Source organism: Carlito syrichta, unplaced genomic scaffold (genome assembly GCF_000164805.1).
Source record: "Carlito syrichta isolate Samal-C Ts95f unplaced genomic scaffold, Tarsius_syrichta-2.0.1 Scaffold304574, whole genome shotgun sequence".
Classification (NCBI taxonomy): Eukaryota; Metazoa; Chordata; class Mammalia; order Primates; family Tarsiidae; genus Carlito; species Carlito syrichta.
Window position 1 is genome coordinate 647228 of NW_007248670.1, and position 25616 is coordinate 672843.

At 36.0% G+C, this 25616-nt stretch overlaps 1 protein-coding gene across 8 annotated transcripts in view; it reads left to right on the forward strand.

Moving 5' to 3' along the window:
- Positions 1-25616, forward strand: part of NCOA1 (nuclear receptor coactivator 1) — a 204873-nt gene that overhangs the window by 19998 nt on the left and 159259 nt on the right. For 4 of the 8 annotated variants that reach the window (XM_021713489.1, XM_021713490.1, XM_021713483.1 and 1 more), the window contains exon 2: positions 10320-10385. The exons of 2 other annotated variants lie outside the window; for them this stretch is intronic. In XM_021713489.1, the coding sequence (XP_021569164.1) occupies positions 10361-10385 (25 nt within the window). In that variant the 5' untranslated portion in view covers positions 10320-10360. Of the gene's footprint in view, positions 1-10318; positions 10386-25616 lie in introns of those variants that run through there. 2 more of the 8 variants (XM_008060277.2, XM_021713487.1) reach the window with 1 other exon arrangement.

Sequence of the window (25616 nt, forward strand, 5' to 3'; positions counted from 1 at the left end):
TGTTTTTTTTTTTTTTTTTTAGATATCCTGTTTGTGTATGGGTATTTTTGAGGGAGAGTACATCAGTAGGGGGATTTTTGTTGGTTTTTGTGTTTGTATGATTGTCATTTTAAAAATTGTTTATTTTTTCTGTCTTTGTGTCTCTTTTCATTTGTTACTTGGTATGCCTGTCTGTTTTCCCTTTTCTTCTCTCTCTCCACCTTCCTCTAGGCTCCCTTCTTTCTTTTTCCATTCTTTTCCTTTTTCTTACCTCATTTTGCTTTCAGGGGGCAAACCTATACCCCTACTGCATGCACAGATTGTAAGGCAGTGGGAAGTAGGTTCTAGGGGGCCCATACACTTGTCAGCAGATACTGGGATCTGCAGATAGTTTCTGAATCACAGCTCCTCTTCAATTAAATCTCAAAACTGCAAAAGTATAGCCCCCCCCACCCATAGTCCAGCTTCAGAACTGAACAAGGTCAGAGGATCCACATAATAAAGAATAGGAGATTGAGCAAACAGAAGTAAAAGGTACCCCTCCATCCCTGAACAACAGAATTAAAGAAGAGGTTAAGAAAAAGAGGGGTGTGTGTGGGGAAAAGCTACACAAATGAAGAAAAACCAAAGGAAGATTATGGGTCTTACACAGATCTCTGGAAGGTCAGCTATTGAGAATACAGACTGCAGAACAAAAACAATGAAGAGCCCTGAGAATAATTGGTTTCAAACTACAAACCCAGATATCAAGAGATTAATAGAGAGAATAAATAGAATTGAGGAGAGACAAGAGGAAAAAATGAAGGAGTTGATAACTGAGATAACAGCAATAAAGAATACAGTGAATGAAATAAATAACAAACTGATAAGCATGGAAAGCAGAATTAACCAAGCAGAAGAGAGAATCTTAGAGCTCGTGGACCAAAATATGGAACTAACCCTAACTGTTAAAAATATAGAAAAGAAGCTTAAAAAGACAAAACAAAACCTCTGAGAAATGAGCAATTATTTCAAGAGGCCGAACCTAAGATAAATTGGAATTCCTGAGGCAGATAGAGAGATAAAGACCACTGTGGAACAAACATTCCATGAACTTATCCAAGAAAACTTCTCTCATCACATCAGTGATACGACCATTCAAACACAAGATATTCGAGAACTCCTGCAAGACAACAAATGAGAACACCAACTCCTTGACACACAGTAATTTGCCTATACAAAGTAGGTGTAAAGAAGAAATCCTAAAGGCAGTAAGAGAAAAAGGTCAGACTACCTACTGGGGAAGACCAATTAGAATAGCAGCAGACTTATCTATAGAAACATTTCAGGCTAGCGGGGCTTAGAGCCCAGTCTTCAAAGTACTTAAAAGATAAACTGTTTCAACCAAGAATTACCTACCCAGCTAAGCTAAGCTTCATCAGGGATGGAGAATTAAAATCCTTCCCAGACATTCAATCCCTAAGAGCTTACGCTGCCTCCAGACTAGCTCTACAAGAAACACTTAAGAAAGTATTAAACACAGAAGAAAGGAAAAAAAGAACTACATCGCCTTTCCCAAGAATGCAGGAAAAAGATTGAAAGCACACATGAATCAACTCAAAAATCAAAAGAAAGACAACAAACAAACAGCAGCAACAACAAACTCTATAAGAACCTCATGACAAGGATAAACTCTCACATCTTAATAATTAGCCTGAAAGTGAATGGACTAAATGCACCATTGAAAAGACATAGAATGGCAAAATGGATAAAATATCATGAGACAACAATATATTGTCTCCAGGAGATTCATCTCATCAGAAAGGGCACTCACAGATTCAAAGTAAGAGGATGGGAAACAAAATTTCAGGCGAATGGAACACGAAAGTAGGACTCGCAATCTTAATATCAGACAAAATACCCTTTAAGCTATCAAAAATTTAAAAGACACTGAAGGTCACTGCATAATGATACAAGGTTCCATCCATCAACAAGAAATATTCATCCTAAACATATATGCACCCAACATAGGAGCACCAACTTTTATAAAACAGCTTCTAAGTAAACTTAAAAAAGATATTGACCCTGACACTGTCATAACTTGGGACTTAAATACTCCACTCACAACCCTAGACAGATCATCAAGACAAAAAATCAACAAGGAGATCTGGAACCTCAATGTGACACTTGACCAAATGGACTTAGTTGATACCTACAGAACACTCCACCCAACAACCATGGAATATACATTCTACTCATCACCACATGGAAGCTATTCTAAGATCAACCACATCCTTGGCCATAAATTAAGCGTAAACAAATTCCACAAGATTGAAATAGTGCCATGCACCTTCTCAGACCACAGTGGATAAAAATAAATATTAGCACCAACAAAGTTCCCCCAAAACATGAACACTAAATTGCATGATGCTAAACAACTCCTGGGTCAACATGGAAATCAAAACAGATTAAAAGATACCTGGAAACAAATGAAAATGAGGAAACATCTTATCAACAACTCTGGGATGCCATGAAAACAGTACTAAGTGGGGATTTTACATCTCTATGAACACATATGAAGAAAATGGAGAAATCATAAGTTAACAGCCTAACAAGTCACCTAAAGAAGCTGGAAAAACAAGGATACCAAAGCCCTAACTTCAGCAGAAGAATCCAGATCACCAAAATAAAAGCCCAAATTCAGGACATAGAAGACAAAAAGATAATACAAAAAAATCAACGAAACAAAAAGCTGGTTCTTAGAAAGGATAAACAAGATTGATGGACCCCTAGCTAGGCTGTCCAAGAAAAAGAGAGAAAAGCCCAAATAAACACAATCAGCAATGTAAAAGATCAAGTCACAACTGACCCCAATGAAATATAAAAGATTATCAGAGACTACTAGGCACATTTGTATGGGAACAAACTTGAAAATCTAAAGGAAATGGAGGACTTTCTGACATCACACAACCAACACCCCTTTTTGGTAAAAACCCTCAAACATCGAGGCATATATGCAAGATGCGTCAAAATAGTAACAACCATCTATGAGAAACCCACAACCAGCATACTGCTAAATAGACAGAAATTGGAACCATTTCCCCTGAAAACCAGAACAAGACAAGGATGCCCACTCTCACTTCTCCTGTTCAGTATAGTTTTGAAAGTCCTAAGCAGGCAGTCAGACAAGAGAAGGAGATGAAGGGAATCCATATAAGAAAAGCTGAAGTTAGGTTATCTGTCTTTGCAGATGACATGATTCTATACCTCAAAAACCCAAGAGAATCTGTCAGAAGCCTCCTTGCACTGATAAAGGACTTTGGCAAAGTCTCAGGGTATAAAATAAATGTGCAAAAGACAGTTGCATTTCTATATACCAGCAATAAACAAACTCAAATAAAAAGCACAATCACATTCACAATTGCTACCAAAAAAAAAAAAATTGAAATTCCTTGACATCTTCCTAACCAGAGACGTGAAAGACCTTTATGATGAAAACTACAAAACACTGCTCAAAGAAATCAAAGATGACACAAACAGATGGAAAAATATTCCATGCTCATGGATTAGAAGAATTAGCATTGTTAAGATGTCCATCCTACCCAAGACAATCTACAGATTTAATGCAATTCCCATTAAATTACCAGCAGTATTCTTCTCAGACCTGGAAGCAACAATATAGGAATTTATATGGGGACATAAATGACCTCGAATAGCCAAAACAATCCTCAGGAGAAAAAAAAAAAAAAAGCAGGAGGTATCACACTTTCAGACTTCAAACTTTATTGTAAAGCTACAATAATCAAAACAGCTTGGTATTGGTACACAAATAGGCATGTAGACCAATGGAACAGAGTAGAGATTCCAGAAACAAACCCTCAATTTCTCAACCAACTCATCTTCGACAAAACCTCCACCACCAACCACTAGGGAGAGGAGAACCTATTCAGTAAATGTGCTGGGAAAACTGACTGACCATATGCAGAAGATTAAAACAAGACCCCTACCTATCACCATACACAAAAATCATCTCTAAATGGATCTAAGAGCAAAATGTACAACCTCAAACTATAAGAACCTTAGAAAATGCAGGAGACACCCTTATGGAAATTGGAATGGGCAATCAATTCCTGATGCAAACCCCAAGTGCCCATGCTATAAGAGATAAGATAGAAAAGTGGGACCTCATCAAACTGACAAACTTCTGCAAAGCCAAAGAAACCATCAAAAGAGCAGGGAGACAGCCCACAGACTGGGAAAAAATGTGACACACAGATATGAAGTGAGCATATGCTGCTGCAAAAATGGTACCAATAAACTTGCTTGGCTCAGGGTTGCCATAAACCTTCAATTTGTAAAAACAACAGCAACAACAACAACAACACAGGGTCTTTGTAGTACATAAAGCAGAGTGTGATAAAATGAAGTATGCATGTACATTATATGCATTCTTCTAATATCTGCCTTTATCTTTTCTTTTGTTGTTAAAATTAATTTATGTTGTTCTGTAGGACATTTATTTTCATGACTTTGTACTATTTTGTGATGAATATATGATAATTTGTTGTGTTGTTGTTTGACATGCTTTGTTTTATTTTTTCTACTATGAACAATTGTGCAATAAATATTATGTGTCTTGTGGTATACATGTGCATAAGTATCTCTACCTAGAAGTAGAATTGCTGGGTTATGGGTTATATACATATTCAATTTCTTTTTGTTTTTTTGTTTTTTGAGTTGGAGTCTCACTCTGTCGCCCAGACTGGAGTGCAGTGGCCGCTCCCGGCCACCGCAGCCTCGACCTGCTGGGCTTCGGCAATCCTTCCGCCTCAGCCTTCTGAGTAGCCGGAATTACAGGCATGCGCTACCACGCCCAGCTGATTTTTGATTTATTGTAGAGATGAGGTCTCACTGCCCAGGCGGGTCTTGAACCCGCAGGCTCAGGCAATCCACTCACCTCAGCCTCTCAAAGGCGCAGGATTACAGGCTGAGCCACCCGGCCCGGCTATTCAATTTCAAATAATATCAAATTGTTTTCCATTTTGGTTTGTGGCAGAAGGTGACTATATATACAATGAAAATTTCCTCTTCTTCCTGGACACAGAGTTAGGTTGTATTTTCTATCTTTCTTGCAACAGAAATGGCCATGTTAGTGGGTTCTATTCAGTAGAATGTGAGTAGAAGTATGCCACTTTCAGGCCTGGTCCACAAAATTCTGCCATGCCTGATCATCCACTGTCTCTTTTCCCGTCTTTTGCCCAAGTTTTGTTTCTTTCATACCTATTCTTTTACCTTTTTCCCCTGTTACTTTACTAGCTAGACCTGTACAATGTCGAATAGAGGTAGTGATTGATGGATATCCTTGTCTTGTTTCTACTTTTAAAATGCTTCAAATATTTCACAGTTGTCTACAATATTTTCTGTATTTTCTAGATACTCTTTATAAAGTAAGGAGGTTCACTAATCATCAGGGAGATGCAAATCAAAACCACACTGAGATACCACCTAACTCCAGTCAGAATGGCAATTATCAACAACTCAAAAAATAACAGCTGCTGGAGAGGGTGTGGTGAAAAGGGAACACTTCTACACTGTTGGTGGGAGTGTAAACTAGTGCAACCTCTGTGGAAAGCAGTGTGGCGATTCCTAAAAGCTCTAAAAATTGACCTTCCATATGACCCTGCAATCCCCCTACTGGGAATATACCCTGAAGAACACAAATCACTCTATAAAAAAGATACCTGCACACGTATGTTTATCGCAGCATTGTTCACAATAGCAAGAACCTGGAAACAACCATGCTGCCCATCAAAAGAGGACTGGATTAAAAAAATGTGGTACATATACACGATGGAATACTACGCACTATAAAAAAGAACAAAATCATGAATTTCGCTGCAACCTGGATGGAACTAGAGTCTATAATACTGAGTGACCTCTCACAAAAACAAAAATCCGAATATCACATGTTCTCACTCATATAATGGACCTTGAACATCCAATGCAATACTATGAGAAAATGACGGATGGTACTGGGAAACTATGGGGGGGAGGGGGATGGGATTAACAGTAGCAAATATCTGTCGGGGGATGGGAAAACACTTCTTATCTACAGGGTGCCTGAATGAAACGTCATTGTACACCTAACCCTTAACTGTACCCCACAAAACCATAATAAAAAATACTGATTAATGAAAAAAAATAAAAAATAAAAAAATAAAGTAAGGAGGTTCTTTGTAAAATTTCTCCAAAAATTTTATCAGGAATATTGTGTTTAATTAAACTGGTGAGATGATCATTTGGGTTTTCTCCTTTTATCTGTTAATTTTTGTGAATTATATTTTTTTCTTTATGATGTTAAATTGTGCTTGTATTTCTGACATAAATTCAGCTTGGTCATGAGATATATAAATTGTTTTTTCATTACTGTATTCAGTTTGCTGATACAAGTATCTTCCACTATCTACACTTTTTCAAATTTCTAGTTCAAATAGTGAGAGATATAATGTTATATAACTATTTCAGAGAGTCCCCAACTTTCCCAGTTCATGGTGCCCTTAAGTTAATGAAATACTAACTGCTACATTTTTTAGTTAGGTTCAAACAAGTTAATGAGTATTTATGTCCTTACAACTCATTAGCTATTTGAAAAAATAATATATGTAAATTCAACAAAAAAAGTAATTTTTTTTTAGTTGGAGTCTTCGTCGTCCAGGGTGGAGTGCAGTGACACACTCATAGCCACCCCAGCGTGGATTTGCTAGGCTCCAGTGATCCTTCTGTATCAGTAGCTGGAACTACAGGCACATGCTACCACGCTTGGCTAGTTTTTGATTTACTGTAGAGATGAGGTCTCTCCAAGTTGCCTGGACTGGTCACGAACCCACAGGCTCAGGCAGTCCACTCACCTTGGCCTCCCAGATAGTTGGGACTACAGGCTGAGCCACTAAGCCTGGCTAATATTTTTGTTTTATTTGTAAACAACCACAATTGCTAATGGGATACGTGTGTACCTCAGAATAATGCATAATTTCACAAAGCTTTGGAATCAGATCAGACATTGACATCCTCATCTCTTGTTCTATGTTGATTTCTACTCAGTGCTTGCTCTCTGTCATAGCAGCTACCATAAACTGGGGTTCACAAGGAAAGATATCATTGAAAGGAATGTGGTGTGGTTTAACACTGAAATTGTGAAGTAATGTATTTGGTGTGTGACAGATTTTGTGTAGCCTGGTTTGGGAACCATGGAACTTGTTGCTTCCTGAATTTTGAAGAATAAATAGAATGTGGACAGCAAGGGATACTGAATTTTTAAAAATCAATTTGACATTTACATTTTACAGAGTAACTAAACTGAGTTGGAATAACAAAGGATATCTGTTATGTATTAATTCATTTTCTTTGTTGAGTTTTGAAGAATAAGGAATACCTGTCTTTTATGTACTGTTTTGTGCCTGTATTCAAAAGTGAGATTGACTTTTTTTGTTATACTGTTTGGTTTTGGTGTTAAAGTTATACTGGCCTCATAGAATGAGTAGGGTAGTATTTCCTCTCACTAGAAGAGTTTGTACATAAGATTGAAATAGTCTGTTCTTTGAGTTTGGTAAAACTCAGTTGTTTTTTTTTTTAAGATTAAAAAAAAAAATTACTGTGATTGAATTTGCTTTTCTTTCATTTTTGATTACCTATATTTTCTTATTTTCTGTAATACTAAACAATATACCTTTAACGCTAGGCAATCTTACGCAAGAACACAAAACAAAGCCTATGTTTGGAATTAATTCTACATAGGTTGATTGCTCAGTCACCAATTTTGTACTTTTAAGCAAAATTATCTCATGGTTTTGGAGAAGATTTTAAACTATTGATTTAGTTTCCTTAATAACTATAGGGTTATTCAGTCTTTTCATGTCTTCCTGGGTTAGTCTCTCTTATTTTTTTTTTTTAACACTTTTGGGAGAAGAATTTTAAATTTACAGAAAAGTCGCAAAAATAGTCAGTATATTGAGTTCCTGTGTGCTCCTCACCCATTTTCTTACATTATTGTTTTACATTACCATGATACATTTGTCAAAACTAAGAAACTGATATTAACTCACTGAATTTCAGACTTTATTTAGATTTCAACTTTTCCCCCCCATTAATATCTTGTTTCTCTCCAGAGTTCAGTTCAGAGTATCACATTGTATTTAATTGCCATGTGTCTCTAATCTCCTCTGATCTATGATACTGTCTTAGTTTTTCCTTATTTTTGTGACCATGACTGTCTTGAGGAGTACTGGCCACACATTTTGTAGAATGTCTCCCTATCTGGCTTTGTCTAATGTTTTTCTTATGATTCGACTGGGATTATGGGATTAATACCATAGAGAGGAAGTACCCTTCTCTTCACATCATTTCAGGAGTCATGTAATATCCTTGACATCACTGATGGTGTTAAATTAACCTTCATCACTTGGTAAAATAGCGAATGTCATGTTTCTCCACTGTGAGATTATTAATTTTCCCTTTCCCTGTTTAATTGTTTGGAAACGAGTTACTAAATCACTAGTTTCCCTCAAGGGGTGAGGGCAAGGGAATTAAGTTTCATTTCCTAGAGGGAGGAGTAGCTACATGTATTCTTTGGAATTCTTCTGTAAGAAATATTCATTTCTTCTTCCCCATTTAAAAAATTTACTTAACCATATGTTTCATCAGTATGTCCTAGGTTAGTTTTAGTGGGTTATATATTTTTAAATTGGATTTATTCATTTGTCTTCAAATCTGTTATTAATAAAGGTTTTTTAAAATAAAAAATAGATTATTTAATCTTTGCTTTATTTATTAAGTTCTCTTTTTTATTTTTAAATAACTTGTATCATTTTTATTCTTGATCTCATTGGAGTTATTTTATTAGTCATTTCAAAGAACCAAGCTTGATGCGGTAGAACATACCTGTATAGTCCCAGCTACTCAGGAGGCTGAAGCAGGAGGATTGCTTAAACTCATGAGTTTGAGGTTGTAGTGAGCTATGATTGCACCACTGCACTCTACCCTGGGTAACATAGTGTGACCTTCTCTCTAAAAAAAGAAAAACAGAACCAACTTTTTGTTTGATCATTCTCTTTATTGTGTGTTTTCTGTTTCATTAATTTATGCTTTATATTTATCTTTCCTTTTGCCTTTTTATTTTCTTGAAGAAGTTTGGTTTTTTTTGAGTTGGAGTCTCACTCTGTCACCCAGACTGGAGTGCAATGGCATGCTCCTGGAGTGCACTGCAGCCTCGACCTGCTGGGCTCCGGCGATCCTTCCACCTCAGTCTTCCAAGTAGCTGGAACTACAGGCATGCGCTACCACACCTGGCTAATTTTTTAAAATTTATTTATTGATTGTAGAGATGAGGTCTCGCCAAGTTGCCCAGGCAGGTCTTGAACCCGTGGGCTCAGGCAATCCACTCACCTCAGCCTCCCAAAGCGTGGGATTACAGGCTGAGCCACTGAGCCTGGCGAAGAAGTTTTTTCTTAGCAACTTCTTTGTTAGATATTTAGCTCAATTTTTAGCGATTCTTCTTTCCTAATGAAAGTATTGTTGGGACTACATTCTTGAGTATTTCTTTTACTGTATTTTATAAATGTAGTGTTTTCATTATTGTTTCATTCTCAGTTTAAAAAAAATTCTGTTACTATTTTTTTCTTTGAATCATGAATTATTCAGAGGGGTGCTTTTAGTTTTTCTTATGATAATTTCACATTTTTCTTCTTATTGACTTTTTGCATTGCATTGTGATCAGAAAATGTGATCTTTGTAATAGTGATTGTTCCATTCTCTCTGCCATGGCTCTTAACCTTTCTTTCATATGCCTCATTTCTTTGTGATTATAGGATGAAATCTGGATAGTTTTGTCATTTCTGACAATTCAGTGATTCTTTGTTTAATTCTTATTTAACTCTTCCATTTTGACTTTACTTGTAATATTTTTCAGTTTTAGTCATTCTGTTTGGTTCTTTTTTTCAGATTTGGCTTTTCATTTTTTATATTCTCTTGAGCTTTATTGGTATTTTTGATTTGTTCATCTTTTTCTCTTAATCTGTGAAACATACTTAATTTCTATATTTGATAACTCTAGTATCTGAGATTTTGCAGGAAACTTTTGCAACAAATCTTGTTTGTTTTCTCTGACTGTTATAATGCCTTATTTACTTGTGTGTTTTGTAATTTTTCTGTTTTTAATTGGAAACCTGTGCAACTATGGAAACTCTTTAGGCTTGGGTTCACAGTACATTCCTCCAGGGAGGATTTTTATTTCCTTCTACTGTGTGCTTGGAGTTGGGATCTGTGAACTCAAGTTTTAACTTAAAATTCTCACTTTTGATTTTTAGGAACATCTACATAGTATAGATGATTCAGGCACCAAAACTTCATGATGTCTTTGCTACGACCAAGAGGTAAATTTTCCTTGATATTTGCCATTGAGGTGTTTTTAATGTTCGAATTCACCCTTTCCTGGGTTGTCATCCTTCTTGGGCCCTGTCTTTGTCTCATAGTCTCTGATCTGACTTCTGGAAGTCTATGCTTTTTTTCTTAGTCCCTCCTATGCCTTTGTTGCTGGATCCATGTATATCCAGGAGTATCTGACAGCTTCATTACTTGCTTTTCTGTCTGTTCTCTTGATTCTTCACGTCAGAAGTTTCCCCTTACATTCTTTATGACTTATACAATATTGAAGATGGCTATTTTATTTTATTTTATTTTATTTTATTTGAGTTGGAGTCTTACTGTGCCACCCAGGCTGGAGTGAGTGCAGTGGCACACTCATGGACACTCCAGCGTCGACCTGCTGGACTCCAGTGAGCCTTCCACCTCAGCCTTCCAAGTAGCCAGAACTACAGGCATGCGCCAACATGCTCGGCTAATTTTTTATTTATTGTAGATATGAGATCTCACCAAGTTGCCCAGGCTGGTCTTGAACCCGTGGGCTCAGGCAATCCACTCGCCTTGGCCTCCCAAAGTGCTGGGATTGCAGACTGAGCCACTGAGCCCGGCCGATTTTATTTTATTGAATAGTTTTAGATGTTATGTAACAGAAATGTCTTAAGATCTCTAGTCTAGCATATTTCAGGGAGTGAGAATTCTCTTGGAAATTTTCAAAAGAATAATTTCTAAGGCCCAACCAAGACCCACAGATTAGTCTCTAGAGTGCAGAGCCTTTTGGTATTTTTTTGAAGTCTCGTAGGTCATTCTGATGCACTACACCACAGGCATAGAAAAAATTAACTACTTCTTCATGTAAACTTAAATAATTAAATAATAGCATCTAATACTTATAGAAGGTAAGGTAGCATATATTGTAACCATGCTATAATCCTAGCTATTATTATTACCATTGTTATATGCTAGACTCTACTCTAAGTCCTTCTCATATATTGTCATTTATTTTTCACAACAACCCTATAGCGACTACTACTATTCTTATTTTATGATTTAGCAAATTGAAGCACATAGAAATTAATTTTTCCAAGTTTACATGGCTAGTGGGTAGCAAACTCGATATTTGAATCCAAGTAGTCAGTCTTACTCTAGCACATGTAATCTTAACCCACCATCTTTATAGTCTTCCAGATAAATCACAAATTAATTGTATTGATTCCCACAGGGTATCTAACATTGCAGAATGTGGTAAGAAAAATATATTTAAATCATTATGTAGTCATGTTGATTTAATATGGGTACCGAGGAGGCAGAATACCAAAATATAAACGGCCTCAATCTACAGTCAGATAGACAAAAACATGAATCTCTCCTCAAATGCTTACTGTATAGCCATGATAAAGTAATCTATCTTTTTTGAGTTCTGACTCCTTTCTTGATAAAAGAAGATGATTATTTTTACTTTATAGCATTTTTGAAGAAATACAATTAAACAGAACCTGTATATACTGTGTGGCACAAAGGAGATGGTTAGTATCAGGACTCAAGGTGTCCTCTAAGGAAATTGTGTTGACTCTGTACAGGAGTCCGTAGTGTAAGTCTTGGATGGTGTTGGTAGAGCAGTTGACTGATGCTGGTCAATGATACTGGTGGGAGCTAATGCTGACTTCTCTGTTTAGATCCACTTAGTGCCAAGCACTGTGAGTATGACATAGTCTTCCTGCTCTCAAGAAACTTGCAGTTCATTTATCTGTCTATCCAGATAGATAGACAGATAATTGTTTTGTGAGTTGCTACAATGGGATTAAGTTAGGGTGCTATTAAGGACACATGGGAGGGTTTCTCAACCAAACCATAGCCATTTCTCAGAGGGAGGAGGATGAGAACATGAGGGATTAGAGTAGTAAGTCCAGATTTGAGGCAGAGTGCAGGCTGGTAGAAATTTGTCATTATTAAAAAGATGTTCCATTTATTCGACATTAATGAAAATAACAAGAGTACTAGGAAAGTATACTTTTATCAGGCCAATGTTGGAATAAGAGACTTTTTTAGCTCTACTAAATCAGACAGTTTTTTTTTTTTGAGTTGGAGTCTCACTCTGTTGCCTAGACTGGAGTGCAGTGGCACACTCACCGACCTGCTGGGTTCAGGTGATCCTTCCTCCTCAGCCTTCCAAGTAGCCAGAACTACAAGTGCGTGCTACCACACCCGGCTAATTTTTTTGATTTATTGTAGAAATGAGGTCTTGCCAAGTTGCCCGGGCTGTTCTTGAACCTGTGGGCTCAGGTAGTCCCCTCACCTCGGCCTTCCAAAGTGCTGGGGTTACAGGTTTGAGCCACCATACCCAACCAGCAGGCAATTTTTAAAAGTAAAATAAAAATGACACTATTTATATGCAGTATTGAATTTTCTATCAAATAGCATGTTTTGGAGTCTACAGTCTTGTTATTCAGTACTATTGTCACATTAGACTGTACGTTATTCAGTACTATTGTCACATTAGACTGTATGTCAGGGGAAGAGAGAACTAGAACAAAGAAACAATCTTCAGAGGATGGAAATGATGATTTGTGCAATGGGGTGAATATCATTATGTGCTGTGTCTGTTGTTTGCACATTTCCTTTTTTCTCTTCATCCTTCTTCACATGTGATGAAAAGTATTTGTTGAGTGACTCATCTACAGTACATAGTTTAAATTTGGTATAATTTGTTACTCTTGAATGGATGTGATACTCTTTGCAAGATTGTATATACAGGAGTTGAGATTTCTTCCCATCTTTTTCTAATACCTCTTCCCAATAAAATAACATTAAAACTGCAAGGGAAAGGCTACTCCTTTTGGCAAACCTGGGAAAAGAAAGAGGGAATGAATAAATAATTTCTTGGAAGGGGAGGAATGTGGATCTAGAAGAAAGAAGATAATTTTAAAATAGGCAGTTGTAATGTATGAAATGATACTAAAGATTGTAGGAATAATGAATGAAGTTGATCTTTAAAAACACCCTCCAAGCAACCAGTAGCTCTGCATGTTCTGTTAGCCAGATGAGTGTGACTGATATAAGAGTATACTTTTGATCTCCTACAATTCAGCTTGTATATCCATATGAGGCCCACCCATATAATATCTTGGCTTTTTGCATGAGAAATCCCTGACTAGAAATGGGGAAAGTGGAGCAGTGGGGTATTTGGAAACAGTGGAAAACTGTTGTTGGGGACTAAAAGCTCTTAATCCCTGAGGGTTTAGATGAGGCTAAAAAAAGGAAGGGAAAAATGAAATCAAGTTTGTAAAAAACCGATTATGAAAAGGATACTTTGGAAAATCTGTAAAATGAGGTTGAGATTGTGAATGTTGACATGTTTACTGTTATAAAAAATCTTAGTATAAATTTATAATGCTGTCCCACAGACTTATTGTTGAATACTTGTTTGGATTTTCATAATACGAAATTGGGGAGGATGATAGAAATGTTGAGCTTAAAAACCATGTTACTTCAATGATTGTGGTAGTGTTGGGGTATGTTGAACTCCAGGAGTGTTTGGGGAGAAATATTCATACCTCATTAGGGTTAATTTTAGCAAGGGCTCAACTACCTTTGTGCACTTTTCTAGGAGTTTGTTGTGATTGTTTTGGTAGTTCCAAAAATACTTCTTGAAATTGGACATTATGATCCTTCCACCTCAACTTCTGCTGGTTTCCCTTTTACCTTTATCCATTTTCTTTCTTTTTTACTTGTTCTTCTAGTTTAATGGACTTCTCTTTAAATACTGCAGCATTACCATAGTAATACATTCTCCTCTTTCTTCATTCTTTCCCTTGGTTACCTCCACTACATCTCTACACTACACTATCATCAATATGTTAGTGATTCCACAAACCTGTATATCCCACTTCTTTGAGCATCAGCTGGACATATCTACTTGGATATTCTAGTGCCACCTCATGATTAATGTGTACATAACTGAATTCATTAGTCTCTCCCTCAGACATCTGTTATCTTCTATAAGCCCAGACTTGACTAAGTGGCATTAATGAGTCCCCCATGCCAGGAACCTTGGTGTTTGTAGGAGCTTATTCAGAGACTGTAATCCTGAATATAAACAAAGTTTTAGCCAGAAGATGCCTCATCACAGTATTGGTATTGTTTTTAATAGCAAAGAAATTAGAACCAGTATAAAGTCCTACACTACTACATTCTTTAAAAACTGTGGTACATACACACACACAGACACACACATAGACACACAGAGAATCCTTTACAGGCAATAAAAATGATATAAAATAATATTTAATGATATGAGAAGTTGTATATATAAACTTAGAGAAGAATGATGCTTTTAAACAATATATGTACTATGATTCTATAATTATTAAAATAAAAATAAACATGTATAGATATTTGTGGAAGAATGTATATGTAGATATTTGATAGCACAGTTGTGGGTTGATTTTAATTTTATCATTTTTATTTGCCTGTATTTTCTTTTTCTTTTCTTTTCTTTTTTTTTTGAGTTGGAGTCTCATTCTGTCACCCAGACTGGAGTGCAGTGGGCGCTTCCGGCCACTGCAACCTCGACCTCTGGGCTCCAGCGATCCTTCCGCCTCAGCCTTCCAAGTAGCCAGAATTACAGGCATGTGCTACCACGCCCGGCTGATTTTTTTATTTATTGTAGAGATGAGGTCTCGCTGCCCAGGCAGGTCTCAAACCTGCGGGCTCAGGCAATCCACTCACCTCAGCCTCCCAAAGGCGTGGGATTACAGGCTGAGCCACTGAGCCTGGCGCCTGTATTTTCTAAAGTTGTATAAGTAAACATGAATTACTTTTGTAATTCACGCATGCATACAATTTGGCCTCTCTTTTTTTCCACTCCCAACTCTTGTTAAATTAGTTTAATGTCTGTAGGAGATATCCTTCTGCACATTAGAATAGACAACCAATTCTTGATCATAACCAAAAAGCATATGCATAAAAGATAGGTAGACAAATGGGACCTCATTAAACTGAAAAGATTTTACAAAGCAAAAGAAACCATCAAGAGAGCAGGGAAACAACCCACAGAATGGCAAAAAATACCTGCTAGCTGTTTATCTGACAAAGCCCTAACATCCAGGATCTACAAACAACTCAAATAAACTGAAAGGAAAAAAATAATCAGCTCTATTAAAAAATGGGCAAAAGATATGAATAGACACTTCTCAAAAGAAGACATAAGAACAGCCAACAGACACATGAAAAATGCTCAGCCTTACTAATCATCAGGGAGATGCAAGTCAGTAATACCATTTAACTCCAGTAAGAATGGCCATCATTAATAAATCAAAAATAACAGATACTGGAGAGGACATAGAGAAAAGGAAACACTTCTACACTGTTGGTGGGAGTGTAAACTAGTTCAACGTTTATGAAAAACAGTATGGTGATTTTTAAAAGAACTAGAAAGTGATCTTCCATGAGACCCAGCAATCCCCTTTCTGGGAATATACCCAGAGGAACTCAAGTCATTCTACAAAAAAGATACCTGCACATGCATGTTAATTGCAGCACTATTCACAATAGCAAAAACATGGAACCAACCTGCTGCTCATCGAAAGTGAACTGGTTTTTTAAAAATGTGGTATATGTACATGATGGAGTATTATGCAGCCATAAAGAAAGACAAAATTATGGACTTTGCAGCAACTTAGATGGATTTAGAGTCTTATCATACTCAGTGATCTATCATGGAAACAAATAACTGAATATCACTTATTCTCCATATAAGCGGGTCCTGAAAACTTATCACAGTACTACAGGAGAGGGATCAGCAGTAGGGGGACACTGTCAGGGGAGGTGGGTGGAGCACATAACATCACTAAGGGTACCTGATCCTAAACCAGGGGAAGTGAGAGCAGTGGGAGGTCCAAACTTCACCTGCACGTAGACCGTTTATTTATATTCTTAATTTTGACATGTACCTAACATCTTTAAAATAAAATTAAAAAAAATTAATTTAATGTCTCTTTCATTCCGACTATTGCTACTTAGTCCAACTGCTCTTATACCTGGATGAGACTATCACAGCAACCCTCTTTCTTGCCTTTGCTGTTCATTTTCCTAAAAATCCTAGCTGATGGGATTCTTCACTTACTTAATCTTTCCAGTTAAGTAACTATATATTTAATCTCCAAAACTATCAAAAACAGAGTACATTTTGAATGTTTTTCCTTGTTACTAGTTTACCATCTGGTCTGAAGGCTTTCAGCCAACTGGAGTTTAGCCAACTGAAGATTTAATTAAATATATTCTCCTAACACTAACCAAGTTACTTTTGATCAAAGCGTGATGGTTATGCAGATTTGGGGAAGGGTGAGGGGGGAACAAAAAGAGGAGAGAAAATATGACTTGAACTGAGTCTTTGCAAAACTATGCTCATTCCTTTTGTTTTATGTCTACAACCTGCTGCACTTCTTTTGCTGGGTGTTGGATTTCTTTCCTCCTCTACTCAATAGATAATTTATTGATTTTCTTGAGTATTTAGTCAGTATGAACAAATAGCAAAATAATGAAAATCCATCAGTTTTAGTGCCAGTTATTATATCAGCACATACTATTAGGAGTATTTATTGAAGTATGTCATGCTAATAGTCCCTGAGTGTAATTATACTTGCAGATTTTTCTTTTCAGGGAGTTTGTAATATGTTCCAGATGGTTAAATAGAAAAGAGTAGACATTTTATACTGTCTTTTCATTTATGGTTAAGAATTTTATTTTTCTGCTTATGTTGTCATTATTACTTTTGTTAGATTTTCACATGAGAGGAATTTAAACAAAATATGTGATTTTTAAAACTCTTCTAATATGGTCAGCAATTAACAGGACCTTTCACAGATTCTTTCCCCTGTAAATTGTTTAATTGCTTCAATTTAGACATCATTAAAGTGGAATAATTATGCCTTAAGTAGTAATTCTTTTATAAATATAGTCTTTCTTCTTGGAAAGTATTTACTTGGGTTTGTTTTAGAATTAAAATTAAATGGTGAAAAAGTTTGCATGAAACTGAAAAATAATAAATTTCCAAACTGTTGAAGGTTCTTTAGTATTTTTCCACAAACTGATAATGACCTTAGGCTTAAAACTAGTGAGACACATACCAACAGTAGTAGTGATGACTTTTTTTTTTGAAAGTAGGATTTATTAAGAAGACAGAAAAGCCCCCACAGCAGGAGGGTACCTGAAAGAGATTGCCTGTGATGACTTTTTCATTGATCCATTTATACTTTCTCAACTACTTTCATTTGAAAAACAGCTTAGCAAAGTTTGGACATATAGTCTGTGAACATAGAACAAAATGAATGAATCAAAGGGGCCAAACTCAGAGCCCCTTCGTTATGACCAGCGAGGAGACTGGTTAGTTAACTTGAAGAAATAGGCTATTGTTTAGTTAGAGATAGAATACCCTTTAATTCAATTTAACGGCCTCTGTATTTTCATAGTGTGATTAGTCTAGGGTGGGGGATGGTCAAACTGGTATTGATCCCTAGACTACCATTCTTTGTCTTTAATGTTCTCCTCAAGACTTCTTACATACAAGAGAAAAGAAGCAAAAAATATTATATAGAATTATATTTTTGGTGATAAATAATGGAGACTATTTCTAAAGGTTTTTGGGAGATGAGAGGAATAGTTTACATTTTATATGATTCGCAAGAGTTGCATCCTATAAATTGCCTTTAGATGTCTTTCTTAGTCCTTGTTCATTCTCAGATTTTGCTCTTCTTTAGGCTGTAACATCCTACTTCTTCCTGTCCTCTCCCCAGAACAACCTGCCCTCTTGGCCTCTTTAGAATCCTCAGTACTTCTTCCTCATACCTGTTCAAGAAAAATTTTTTCAGCTTTTTCAGATAAAATTCTTACTCTTTCAACAGAATTCTTTAAATTATTTTTCAGCAAAATCAGAGCCCAAACTAAGACAAAGAAAAGCATGTCTTTAGGAGACTCTGTTCATCTTGCTGTAATAAACTGGTAATAATTTGGCTATTTTCATGGCTGTTGCCAAATTTTATGTAATTTGGTTTGTTTACCTTATACGGCAAATGTCCTGTTCAAGTTAATACCAACTGTTCAATAGTGAGTTTATCAGGAAATGTGGAAAACAATATGGGCAAATTTAATTAATTTTGTTGGGTGTTTTTAGTGTTTTGTTTATTCACTTGCTTTACATAGATAAAAATTTGATTTTATGCAAAAGATGGGATTAATTTTTTAAAGAATGATTCATACTAGGATTTCATTGAATGAAATGGTTTAGCTTTACATATAAATAATGAGGGTTGACTTAGGAAAATTTAGGATATGTAAGACCTTTCTGTACATATGCATGTAAGAGTTACATGTACATGATGAAATTTAGGCTGATTACAGAAAATACCTTTCTGGGTAGCGATGATAGCAGGATATTTAAAAAGAAGTGTGGCTTTGTGCTCATGATATCATCTTTCTTCTTGTTAACTAAGTTAGAAATTTTCCTTACCCTTTCTTTGGGGTATCCCAGCCTCTTTTTCTTTTATCTATCTTACTTTTCATTGTGAGGTGGAAAGAATTGTTACTGTGATTCCCATAATCTTGTAGTGGGGGTGATGAGTTCCCTTATCCACCTGGCCCCTTTCCTGGAATATGGCATTTGAAACACCTTGCCTTCTTGAAACATCTAGAAAATTGCAGTAATGGATTTCAGTCCTCATCTTTCCTGAGGCTTCTTTTTTCCCTTAATATATATTTGGGGTATTGTTTTTGTTTTCCCTTTGAACACTTTAACCATGACACTCTAGTGTTTAACTGCACATATATATTGTCTGGAGATTGAGATTTCATTTTTTGTGTATGCGTGTATTCAGCTTTCTAAGCAAGTACACAGATTTGCATTTTCTCTAGGTCCAATTTGCTACCAATCTCTGTATTCCTGTTTCCTACAAGGCTGTATTAGGAATTAGTACATTTTTGTCTCATTTCCCCAAAACTAATGTTTGACCTTACACTGTTAGCTGACTGTCAAATTCTGTTCACAGGGTGACATCTCTAGTCCCCATGTGTCTTGACATGTTAACTGTGTGAGAGGAAAGTGCTCAGCCGCTCCTGGGAAATCAGGCTGCATCAGCTTACATATTGAGCAAAATGGATTATGAACATAGCACAGGGAGAACCATACAGCAGTTTGACCTTTTGATGTGCATTGACCCCCCCACTACTGCTTTCATGCATAGCCACTCAGTATAAAGAAATTTGACCTAAATAAGAATTAATTTTCTTCCTTCTGGGAAGGAGCAGTAGTAGCTACACTGGCAACAACTTCTGATCCTCCTATACTACTGTTTCTCTACTGTAGCACTGTTGACATTCTGGATCAGATAACTTTGCTGTGGAGGCTGTCCTGTGCATTGTAGGATGTTCAGCAGCATCTCTGACCTCTACCCTCTAGACGTCAGTAGCACTCTCCACCTTGAGTAGTGACAACCAAAAATGTCTCCAAACATTAATTAATGTTTCCTGAGAGGTAACACACCCTCCAGTTAATAACTACTGTTCCACACTTATGATTGTATCTTTACACTTTTGATTATATCATGAAGTCAAATTCTCAGATGATGGATGGTATATTTTACTTTTTTGGTAACTCTAGAAACACTATTCCAATTTATGTTTCTAATAACAACATGGACATGGCATATTTATCTAGACCCTAGATAAATCTAGTGCTGGGTTTTGTCAGTCTTTTTATTCTTGCCAATCTGATAGATGAAAATTACCTTGCCATAATTTTAATTTAATTCAAGCAGTTATTAGATAATAGTTTTAATTTTTAACAGATATATTTTAATTTTTATTGTTCATTTGCATGTCATCTTTTGTGCATTGCTTACTTTTCTTTGCCCATTTTTCTGGGGATGTTAATTTAGTCATCTGTGGGATTATGGGATGGTTTCTAATTGTTAGGAATTTTTCATTGTTACATGATCAAAATTTCTCTTTTAAAAAATTGTTTCTGGCTCTTAGAGCTAGCTTTATGCCGTGGTTTTTCCTAGCAGATTGAACTTATTGAGCTGTCCCATATAAAATACTCAATAAGTTTTGAAATTAAATTTTATGTAGAAGACCACTGGTACTTCTCCAAGGAAAGAAGGAGTATGCATGTGTGTGCATATGTTCATTTGTGTATGATTGTGTGTCCATATATTTATATGCTCATGTGTATTATGTACAAGGGTACAAAAGAGCAGAGGGCTAGAGACTGATCTTCATGTCCATGTTTTACAGGCATTGGAAGGATATTGAGAAAAAGCCAAGGTCAACCACTATAGTCTCTTAGAATGCATCTGAAAGCTTTAAAGAGAAAACTGGCTTTAGGTTGGTAGAAGGTTCACTTCAAATCTCCCTTGCCAAATGTTGTAAGGTTAAACAAATTATGAGAGTTCAAAGGAGTTAGAGGTGAGAACTCAGAAAAGTGATATGGTATCATTAAGTGTATGAGCATGGGAAGCTTAAACTTCATAGCATTGTCTAAGTAATCTAGGTTTAAATTGGTGAGAGAGTTCAACTTATATAGATTATCAAATGAATGTTTTTACTTTCCCATTTTTATCAGGGGATTTATCTTTGGTGTTCCTGGATATCATCTAATTTTTTTTTTCTGGGCTTTATATCTTTTTCTTTTCTTTGAAAGGATCTTTGCTCTTTTCCTTCAGAGTAAAGAAAGAGATATATGTATCTAGGGCAAAAATTCTCATTATATGGTCGGTGGACTCCTGGGTCTATGCTCATCTGCTCGGGCTGCCCTAACAGAATAAACAGACCCTGTGGCATAAATACCAGAAATGTATTTTCTCATAGTCCTGGAAGCAAAAAGTCCAAGTTCAACCCAACTAATTAGAGTTAGTCTCTGGGGAGGCCTCTCTTCCTGGTTTGTAGTAGACTTCCTTCTTCCTGTGTCTGCACATTCTTCTGTGCACGTGCACTCCTGGTGTCTCTTCACCTTCTTATGTCAACACCAGTTCTATTGGATTAAGGCCCATCTTTATGACTTTATTTAACCTTAACTACCTCCTTAAGAACCCTATCTCCAAATACAGCCACCATTAGCTAGTGAAGGGCTTCAACATAGGAAGTTTGGGTGGACACAGCTCAGTTCATAACACGGTCCCCAAGACCCTTTTGTGGGGCCCACAACATCAAACTTGTTTTGTTAATAAATACTAAGATGTTATTTGCCTTTTCTAGTGTGTAGACATTTGTACTGACAGTGCAAAAGTAATGGAGTGTAAAACAGGTGCCTTCTCACAAATCAAGGCTGTGGTACCCAACTGTTTTCTTAGCTGTACCCACCTGTTTTCTGAGTTATTGTCTTCTTTAGTACTACATATTTGCAGTAAAGAAAAAAGAAAAGGTTATTAAAGGCTATTACATATTCTAAAAATGACTCAGTTTTAATTTATAATTTATAACAGTAAATATTGGTAACCCATATGAATTGAACCTCTTGTATCCTCAATAATTTTTTTAATGTCTTAAACCAAAATGTAAAAACCACTGTTCTAAGTAAAGGAAAGAAAGGGCTGTTAATTCAGTAAATTTCTATATCTTGATTCTGTTATAGTTCTGTTATAATCTGAGAAAATAAACTTTTATTTTTAGAAAGTAGACAGGTTAAGCTTCTGTATTTCTCTTTAATAGGAAATAAAAGTTTCTAATTTATGCATATTCACTTCCCAATTGGTTCTATGCACCTGTTCCCCCTAACTCTGCACCTCCCACCCACTTGGTCTTTACTTCAAGTAAGAGGAGGCTAGGGTAGTTTCCTTAGCTCTTTCCCATTTGCTTGTTCAAATACTACTGGGTTTTGTTTTTGAGTGGTGGGTACAGTTCCTTTCTTAGGGAACTTACTGCTAAATGAGGAAACAATATATATACACATAAAAAGTATTTAGTATTCTACAAATCAATATAGAAGATTCTGAATAAAATATTTTTCAGGAAGTAAAAGTGACATTTCTCAGAAGCAGGCTTTGAGCTGATTCTTGGGGTTGGATGCATGAATTGACAGAGAAGAAAGGTGGAGGAGAAAGAGTATGTATAGAGTAGTGGTTGGAAAACTTTTACTGTGAAGGACCAGATGGTAAATATTGTAGACATTGCCAGCCATGCAGCAGCTACTTGATTTGGCCGATGTAGTATAAAAGCAGCCATAGAAAATAAATAAACAAATGGGTATGACAGTGTTCCAACAAAACTTTGTTTATGGAAATAAAAATAGAATTTCTTATCATTTTTTAATGTCATAAAATACTATTCATTTTATTTTTTCAATCATTAAAAATATTAAAAATCATTCTTAGCTTATAGGCCATACAAAAACAAGCAGTTCCCTATGTAGCCCAGGAACCCCTGGCTAGTTTGCTTGACCCCTGGTAAAGAAGATTTGGAAGCTGGCAGTAGGACCATAATTTGCTTGACCCCTGGTAATAAAGATTTGGAAGCTGGCAGTAGGACATGAGTACCATTTGTGACCAAATTCTGGAAGATACCTGTCATGATGACTGAAGGAAAAGTGAGTCTTTGTTAATGATCACTCTAACTAGGGAGCTATACATTTTGTTAATCTTTTCAAGGAATTTTTACTTTGTTAATTTTTTTTTATTGAATTCTGATTTTAAGTTATTTTCTTCATTTTATTTCTTTTAGGCTTACTTCACTCTTTTTTCCTAACCTCTTCAGATAGAACCCTAGGAGATCTATTTTCCCCTAAAATAAGCATTTCAAGCTATAAAATTCTCTCCCCTCTAAACACTGCTTTTGCTGTGTTTTTAAAATTTTGTATATATATTTTTATTTGTATTTTTCATTATATTCCATTTGAAATATTTTCAATTTTTTGCTTTTTTGTTGTTGTTGCATGTATTACTTAGAAGTGTGCTAATTGAAAACATTTTAAGTTTTGAGGTTTTTCCAAATGTCTTACTGTTATTTTAAAATTTATTTTAGTTGTGTTCAAAACTCATACCCTGATAAGTTTAATCCTTTTAAATTTATTTTGACGTATGAACATATAATCTCTCTTGGTGACAGTACCACGTGCACTTGGAGAGAAAAACATCCTGCAGTTGTTGGGTTTAGTGTTCTAAAAATGTTGGTATGTCAAGATGGTTCATAGTAGTGTTCAGATTTTCCGAGTCTTTATTGATTTTTGTTTTGGAGGGATCGGGTTCTTCAATCAAGTGCTGAGGAGATAGGCATTAAAATTTTTAACTACAACAGTGTATGTATTTTTCTCTGTTTAATTTGGTCACTTTTTTCTCATGTATTTTAAGGCTCTGTCTTTGCAAGCTGTGATAACGGGAGACCTTGAATGCTAGGTAACAGGAGTGTGAACTGTTTATGAAAAGCTGTTTGGAAAGGCACTGCTGAGGGGTGACTAATGGTGTGACACTGTGAACATGGAATGTGGAGAATTATTTAGCAGGATGTACTGTGTAGGCAGTCCAGAGGAAGGGGTTGGACATGCTGCTAAACTGCTTCTGGCTGGATTGTTAACAGTATGGACTGTAACAGTGACTTTGAAAAAGTGAACACGATGCTGTTCTGATAGATACTGGAGAGAGAGAATTAGCAAGTAATATGAATGGATTGAATATATGGAAACCAAACTCCTGACTTAAGCAGTTCTAAGAACCAAGACAACTAGGAAAATGGTGGTGTGGTTGCCCTGATAGAAATATGTTTGTTAGAGTTGGGGTCTCACTCTACCCCCCAGACTGGAGTTCAGGGGCACAGTCATAGCTCACCACAGCCTCACACTTCTGGGCTCAAGTAACTCTCTCACCTCAGCTTCTTGTAGGTAGGACTACAGGCTCAAGCAATCCTCCTATCTCAGCTTCCCAAATGGTGGGATTTATAGGTGTGAGCCACCACATCTGGTCAAAAGCATATTAAATAGTGACTTTGAGTGATAGGGATGAGAATTTTATTTTTGGCCCATTAAATTTTGGGTGTTGCCTAGATATCCAAATATAGGCATCATATTGGTAATAATGAGAAGTTCAAGATTGGTAAAAAGAATGTGAGTTTCTGCTGAGTTTGTATTAAATGCATACTCTGAAGTCATTGATTTCTGGAATAATTTCTGTAATAATAGGGATCAAGATTTTATTTTATAAGTGGTCTCAACTCAAATCTTACCCTCACATATAAATTCTCCTTAGTCAGTCAATCCAAAATAACTCTCTAGTCTCTTTCTACCTCAAACTATCCAGTTTTCTTTTCTTCTGACTAGACTATAAGCCAGAGGAGAGTGGGCCTTTGTCTCTCTTGTTCCCTGCTGTTTCCCCAGGTGCAGTCTCTACCACATACAGGCTTTTAAATATGAGAATTGAATAATTCTGCTTGTTACCAAAAAAAAAGACGAGTAAAAGAAATAAAAAGCAAATGCTTTTAAATTTAATTTTAAAACACCTCACTAATGTTTAATACCTGTTTGTTTTAAGTTGTGAGGCTAGATCTCAGTTTATTATTCCTCATGCCCTCCCCCCCACCCCACTGTGCATGTAACCATATGGAAAGTGATAGTTGGGTGTGATCATAAATTAGCACACTTTATTATATGGCTATAACTTTGTATTCCAAAATATGGAATTACTTACTAAAACCTCTAAGTACATATGCTGCTCACTATTTTAAAAGGTAATATGTAATTTAGATATATAATAAAAGAAATAGAAATACATAGATACAAATAATTTTACAGTTAACTTTAGGATCTATTCTTTGCTACTCTTAAAGGGTACAAAGACGTAGTAAGACTATCTTTGAAACAGTTAACAATGTGGTGGGTTAGACAGAACCTGCACACAGAAAAAATCAATAATACGAACACTCATTTGATAAAGTACTTGCCAGTTTTAACTGTTACCTAAAGTGATTTAATCTTGCTTCATTTTAGACTTTAGTAGAATGCCATCTTCTAACACATGTAAAACCTATATTGGAAATTACGATCCTATCTGAGTATCTTGCTATAGTGTTTGGAAACAGCTTGATTTTGATAGTCCTCAGTAGCTACTTTCCAGTTAAGTAGGGTTTCTCTTAAGGAAAGAATAGAACACTTGCAGTTTAGGTGTTAGGTTTAAATTTTAGCTCTTTGAATGTGGACTTTGTCTGACACCCTGGTATTTTCTTTTGCCTTGTGGCAAAAACAGAGAGAAATTATATTGCAGAGTGATGCT